General features: G+C 33.1%; 1 protein-coding gene across 2 annotated transcripts; it reads right to left on the bottom strand.

Annotated features, from left to right (window-relative positions):
* Positions 1–2759: 2759 nt before the first annotated feature.
* LOC140871120 (O-fucosyltransferase 23) lies at positions 2760–5335 on the bottom strand. Of its 2 annotated transcripts, none has more exons than XM_073273562.1 (2): positions 4857–5335; positions 2760–4706 (listed from the first exon to the last, which is right to left on the bottom strand). In XM_073273562.1, the coding sequence occupies exon 2, from the start codon at positions 4580–4582 to the stop codon at positions 3263–3265; it is 1320 nt and encodes a 439-aa protein (XP_073129663.1). In that variant the 5' UTR covers positions 4583–4706; positions 4857–5335; the 3' UTR covers positions 2760–3262. The 2 variants fall into 2 exon arrangements, with proteins under 2 accessions (XP_073129663.1, XP_073129664.1); XM_073273563.1 differs by having other exon boundaries at positions 2760–4701.
* Positions 5336–7540: the final 2205 nt, after the last annotated feature.

Below are 7540 nucleotides of genomic sequence, written 5' to 3'. Positions count from 1 at the left end.
GAAAGAAATTCCCCATCGTTGTGGGTTTGATTCTCGTGTGAAGCATATTCTCTGCTGAAATATTATGGGGGTATGCTTTGGGGAGTGACCATGTTGCTCCCTCCCTCAGGTCTCTGCCGCTCATGCACATCCCTCGATTTAACCCCCGCATGAGCCAATGTGTCTCTGACTCATGTGAGATGGGGTCTTCTTCGGGGTCAACCCTTTTAATTAATTCAAATAATTCAATTTGTGTGATGTTTTTCCTGAAGAATAAGAAGCATTTTAAAAGATGAGTTTCAACAATTATTTTTTATCTCATAAATTTCGAGATTGAAACGATACACTTATCGATAATTATTTTTATCTCAATGTGTTTTTGCTCTTATGCAACATAATGAGTATCTATAACTAAAATTTATAGAAATGGTCGATAACGAATGATTAACAAATGACATCTGTCATATGAGCTAATTTTAGCAAATTAAGCTTCAAAATATTCGAAATTGATTATGATTATTTGCACTTATCATAGATGTGTTTTTTGATAGTGATATATAGAAAAATAATTGAAGGATTTAATGTTCAAAATATCGTTTTCATCAACTTGAAGATGAAGCAAATAAATTTGGTCTTGCAGTACCATATCTAAGGACAAAGTCATTACCTACATCAATTTTTGACAAATCAGTGTACAAGCTATGAAGAGTACTTGATAATTTCAAGTGATGTTTTCAATAAGCGGAATTTAAAGTTGTACCCTTTTTCCTTGCATATGATTTTTCCCACGCGATTTTTCATAACAAGATTTTTAACAAGTAGTGAGAGATGTCTTAATCTTTTTTTTTCCACAAATTTTTTATACCATTGATTTTTTTTTTTTTTCATATTAAGGTTTTAATGAAATACATCCATGGTTGGAAGGACATCCAAAAAGTACTTATTTTTGCAATATTTTTCTTTCACTCAAATCCGATAGTATGTTACTGTCAATGTTTTAATGAGGCACTTGACTTCCGATAAATTTCCCAAGCATCTATCTTGCCAAATTGAGATTTGTAGGATCAAACGCTTGTTATTTTACCAAAAGCTATAGCTTGTAGTAATGATGCAACTAAAATCTTTTAAACTGCACAACAACCCAAGCGTCATGGTTCGATCGCTCTACCAGCAGAGATAATTATTGCACCTCAACAATCTCCCTCCCAATAATTGCACTCCTTGCAATCAATGAGAATCGAACCCATGCCCTTGACTCTGATACCAATTGTAGGATCGAGCACTTGCCGCTTTACCAAAAGCTATAGCTGCTGATAATAGTGCAACTCAAATCTTTTAAATCGCACAGCAGCCCAAGCGTCATGGTTCGATCGCTCTACCAGCAGAGACAATTATTGCACTTCAACAAGATTTTAACAAATCGATTTTTCAAATAATCATCTAAAAAGGCAGTGTTATAGAGAACTTTTTTATTATTATTTTTTTTTTTACTATAGATGATTATGATTATTTGGTTAGATTTGTGATCAATATAAATATAAAAAGATAATATATTATATATATGTAAAAATTTGTATGATCTTATTTTCTTTATAAATGGAGTGATTGAATTCAATAAAAACCGCACAAAACATTGAATTTTATAAATTATCTCTATTCATCTTTATTTTATTTTATCATTTTGAACTATTGTTTTATATCGCGATCACTAATTTATTTAAAAAATGTCTGTTAATTTAATTTCGACTACTTATTTTTCTCTAAAATTTGAATTTGAATATGAATAGGTGAATCGTTAATTTCAAACTCCAAGCAATATAGTATATTATATATTAGAGAAGTTTTAAGCTGCCCAACAAATTTCTGCCCACTTCGTTCCCGAGCCGGGTTTTAGTTATTTTTGTTTTTGATTTTTCGCACCACTAAAACACGGCACCGGGTTTTAATGGTCGGACATGAAGTGGGCATCATTTGTTGGGCAGCTGAAAATTTCTATTATATATTATTTGCATCTTTACTTCATGATCCAGGACTAAAGAGGGTGTTTGACAGAGCTTATAGACTCTAAAAATTGTCAGCTTATAAGTTGTTTTAGATCTTATAATTTCTAAAATTTTGTTTGATAAAAAATTTTAAAACAATTTATAAATTGTCAAAGCAAACTGTTTGAAGGTTTATAAGCAATTTTTTAAAAATGTAAGATCCACCTTCTTCTGGTCCTGCACAGCCTTTGCTTCTTCCTCCCCCACCACACACCACCTATTATGTCTTCGTGACTTCGTCGATTGTATTGTATGAATTTTTTTTTAAAAAAAAATAATTGCTTTTGTTCATACGATTGTTTATGTTTATTATTTTTTAAATGTAGGTTACATGTGTGCATTTTGATCTTCGAATTATTTACTGTAATTAATTTTTACTTTAACATATTATGATATTATGTATTTTTTTATAAACCAAAAAAAATCAAACTTTCTAATCTACAAAATTAAAATTGATATTTTTAATCAACTAATTTTAAAATGTATAGTGAAGTTCTTAAAATTAATTTCATTATATTAGTTACATCGGTAATTATAACGGTAAAAAGATCTTATAATATCAAATATATCAACATATTTAAGTTATTCGAAATAAGTTTATCCAAACATTTTAACGGTTTACTTTTTTTTTTGACGGGATTAACAGTTTACTTTTAAAAGAGTAGGTCTCTTGTGAAATGATCTCACGAATTTTTATCCGTTAAACAGGTCAATCATGTTCATATTTACAATAAAAATAATATTTCTGATATACAAGTAATATTTTTCATGGGTGTCAAATAGAAGATCGTTTACCATGACACCGTCTCACAGGAGTTGTGTTTTAAAAATAAGACCATACATCTTATACACATGAGCTTATAAAGTAGAAGATTTTGAACCTGACCAAAAATATATGCATCCAGCAACTCGGACAGAAATTCTCAAGATTGAGCAATTTTAAGCACTACTGCCCACCGAGAGGATCGATTTGTTATCACATAACATATAAACAAGATCCGAATACTTGCGGATCAAACCACAAAAGAGTGCAGAAGAAAATATTTGTATCATGGGAAGTGTTGTTCACTCTCAACTCCCAAGTCCAAGATTTTCAAAGAAAAGTATACTTTGCATGTTGTTTCATTATGTATACCTGAGGTTTTATAAAAAAGAATGTGAAGCCATGCCAATGCTTCCTCCGAAAGCGGTAGCTGCAGTCAACTGTATGAAATCCTCGAGAGTATGACCATATTCAAAAATCACGAGCAAGAAATATGATTAGAACCATAACTAATTGCTTGAAGGCTTGACTCGGACATATTCGTTGCCCATAGACGAGGTCTTTTTGATTCACCTTCTAAATTGTAGGCATAAGATGGCCATCTGACAATCATTCCACATGGTCGTTTTACACCCATATTGATCATTTTTTGAGTTCTGTCAAGAACTACAAGGCTAGAGAAAGTTGAAAAGCTGTTTCCAACGAACACATCAGATCTCAAGCATACTTCATAGTCAATTGCTGACTGAATCAGATATGGGTGCTTCTTGTATAAATGGAGAACACCCAACTTTTTCTTCTCCAAGGGAAGTAATCCTTCCTTCCAACCTGCCATTATCGAGTCATCTTCAAGAAGATCATCTGCAACTGCAAGGTAAATAATTATTGGAGTTTTCAGACCCTCTATGTTTCCCACTCTTTGGATAATCTGATCCTTACTGCTACAAATTTCACTGATATTCAATCTCTGCTCCAGTTTTTTACAATGGATCATCCAGTCCTTTTCAATTCTCATGTGAACTGCTGCGTATGGAATTGGCTGTGACATTGAACTGATGGACCCAACTTCTCTGCTTACTTTTAATCCGATCTCCCTGATCTTGGAAACAACCATATCAGCTTCTCTTGATATATCTTCCCCCAGAACTAAGCACTCAAATACCTTTGCATAGTCCTTGACTGGCCAATGATCATGCCACAGAAAAGGGTTCTTACCTACTATTCGAATTATTTCGTATTCATCAAATGGATGCTGACTGAAACGTCTTAACTGATGTAGATCGCTGTCAATTGTCCATCTCCTTCCACTTCCCTTCCGAAGCTCAAGAAGGTTGGTTCTGTTAATAACTTCTGAGTACCGACTCAATTGAACAAACCCCTTGCAGAGAGAATTGAACTTCTCAAACTCGAAGATCTTATCGAATGAAACAGGCTCCAGAAGATCCACCTCTTTATAAAAAAGTGAGGCACTCAAGCTAGGCATTAGAAGTGTTCGATTCAGCATTCTTGCGGTTAAACAAGCCCTTGCTAATGCAATTTTTTGGTTATTCAAGCCCCATATGATTTGAGGAACCTCTAAAAACTTGGATTTTCCCCATAGAAAATCTGAATTCAAGGTCAGTGGCCGACTTTTGACAGCAAAGAAACTGCCCTTTTCAATGCTGCCAAAGCCTGAGAATGTATGAAGAAAAACTGCTCTGAAAACCAAAGCAATGACAACCAAGAACACACATTTGCAGGCCAGCGAATTCAAATGCAGTCCAGACAATCTCAAGTGTTTGCGATGGGATGAGTCCATTTGAGTTTCAGTCGAAATCAAATCAGGCTCTTCGACTCTATTTTAGACCCGGCAAATTCATTCCTATCCCATAAATATTTTCAAACACGGAAACTATCAAGAATTGAGCCCATTATTCCCTATCCTGGCATGCAGTAGTGGTCAGTTACAACCAATTCAATCAGTAATACTTTCACGTAGGGGATCGATGTCGATGATATCGAGGAAGGTTGTTTTAGAAAAAAAGAATTAAAGAACGGGATAAGAAGGATAGAGAAAAGAACCAATTGTTTACCTTGATAAATTGGGCATTTTGCTCAGATCTAGAAACGTAGATCTCTTACAAAACCAGAAAGTTGGGACATGAATGAGTCGCAGCCTCGAAGCCAAAAAAAAAAAAAAAAGCCAGTTACTTTATTCAAACCCAATAAAAGTTTCTCTCTTTCAATCCAAAACGTATTCAATCATGCTTGTTGACAAAAAACCAGAAGATTGATGTATGCCCATCTTTGCCAAAAAGGAGGGGTTTTCAGGATGTACTCACGCCCTCTGCAAGGCTGTTATACCTATCCAAAATAGAACGAAAAATCTGACCTTTTTTCTGTAACAGATCCCTGTGAATCCAATTTTGTTTTTTGCTTTCAAATATCAAATACCCCTACGCCAATAATGGAAAAAGATCCAAAAGAGTCCTAAATTGGTATTCTCCGCTGCACCGAAAGATGTTTCGATCGTCAACACATGTGTCAACTCCAGAAAGACGTGAGCGACCTAGGTTAAATGATCTAATAATATTTAAAAAAAAATTAGAAAAAAAAAATCTGATTTAAGATAGACTGCCAGGCTAGCCCAAAACAGGCAAACAAACACGTTCAATCTCAGTCGCGACAACAACAGAGACATTGAGCCCGTTTAGAAACAAAAGTTATTGGCTTAAAAAAGCACTTAAATAAGTTCAAGTTTTTTTCGATTTTTCCGATTTTTGACAATTTTAGTCTTTTTTTCTTTGAAAATGCTTACGTAATACTATACACGTCAGCTCCACATCAACATTGCATTTGTGCCACATCAGCGTCACATCAGATAAAGGACTAAAATTGCCAAAAAAATAAAGATAGCGAACTAAAACTGAAATATAAAAATATAGAGGACCAAAATCACAAAGTGACAAACATATAGGATCAAAAAAGCAATTTTCCCTATTATATATATATATATATTCTATTATATAATAGATCAGTCTGTTATAATAATTATTTTTTAAGACCAAAATATTTATTCCATAATTACCCCTTTTTATCAATTATTCCACTAAAACTCTCCTACTCACTTCATGTTTTACTTAAAAAAAAAAAAAAAAAAACACACACACACACACACATATATAAAAAAAACCTTGAACCAAGGTCAAAGTTTTTCATCGTGGTTTGTATACACTTGATAAATTCTGTGAACATGTTTTTGTAAAATCAAGTATTATGATAAGTTCAAAATTGGTGAACAATGTGCATATTAGATAATGATCCAGTTTCCTGAAAGATTGAAATACTAAAATATTTTTCTTTTTATTTGCTTGTAGATAAACTGAACATATTTTTTTCACATAAATTTTAAATATTTTTTCCACAAAAATTTTAATTAAATACTCGTCCAGTTTCCTGAAGGATTGAAACATCAAGATACTTTGGTTTTTATTTGTTTGTAGATGGAATGAACAGATTTTTTCCACAAAATCATATGTATATATTTTAATTTGTGTAAAGATCTATTGAGCTAAATAATTAAATCATAAGTTCATAAATATATATTTGAAAATATCATATTTGTAAACATTATTATATATATATATATATATATATATATATATGAATTAAATTAAACACTTGTGTTGAAATAATCAATTCAAATAGAGTAAATTTTAATAAAACTAATAAATAAAGAACACACTGACACACTATTGGAAACTTCAAAATTCTGGTGTTTGCAAACTAATAGTAAGCGGATATATTCATAGCTCAAATCACAGCGCAAAATTGATAGCATAAAGAGAAGCGTTGTGCACTAAACTGCTCAAAACGATGTGCGCTAAACTAATAGCATAAAGAGAAGCGCTAAACTGATAAAAAAGAATGGCTAAACTAATCGAAATATCAGTTTAATCATTACAACAGTTGTACTGATCAATTGTTTGGGAAGTAAACTGATTGCCCAAACAGTCTATGTAATGCCCCGATTTTATTATAATTGAGTTTAATTGAGATAATCAGGATTTTCAGTATTTGAGGGCCGTTTGATAATTCGCAGGGGGTCATTTTGCAAACTTTGAAGAATTGAGGGACCGAAATGCAAAAATGGGATTATATATATATTATCTTGCAACTTGACCATCACATCACCTTCACTCCTTCCTCCTCCCTTCTCCATTTCGTACGTACTGAATCTGGAAGCCATGGGAGACGATTCTCCAAGCTTCCTTTACATCTGATTCGCTCGATCTGACCGTTAGATTTCATTTCCGAGTTGAGATTCACGATCACCGCAACGAGGGCTTCATTTGGACGTAAGTTTTGCTACGATCCTCGAACTTTGATTTTTGTTGGGTTGTCAGAAATTGATAATCTTGGAGTATGTTGTTCTTGAGCTAGCATAAATCGTGTATTCGAAGTTGATTTGGAAAAAGAGCGAAGTTTGGATTTTATATGATTTTTGAGGCATTATTTCGAAAATGGGGTTTGAGATTTTGTTGGATTTTTGTTTGTCTTGTTGATTGAGAGGTTGATATGAGTTGATTGGAGTTGGTTGTTATTGTTGGATATTTTGGCTGGACCGTTTATAGCCGTTATACCGTCGAAATTGAGTTTGGATTATCGGTTTTGTTGTTTCGGTTTGGTTCTCGAATTAGTTCGAGTTATGAGTTTGATATTGAATCCGTATTCGATGTTTTCAGAGTTTGATTGAAGAGATTCGAGTTGGAACCAA

This window comes from Henckelia pumila, unplaced genomic scaffold (assembly GCF_033568475.1).
Source record: "Henckelia pumila isolate YLH828 unplaced genomic scaffold, ASM3356847v2 CTG_391:::fragment_3, whole genome shotgun sequence".
NCBI lineage: Eukaryota > Viridiplantae > Streptophyta > Magnoliopsida > Lamiales > Gesneriaceae > Henckelia > Henckelia pumila.
This window is presented reverse-complemented; position numbering and strand designations above follow the sequence as displayed.

Coding starts and splice junctions, on each gene's coding strand:
- LOC140871120 (XM_073273562.1), bottom strand. CDS start 4,582: ATGGACTCATCCCATCGCAAACACTTGAGATTGTCTGGACTGCATTTG.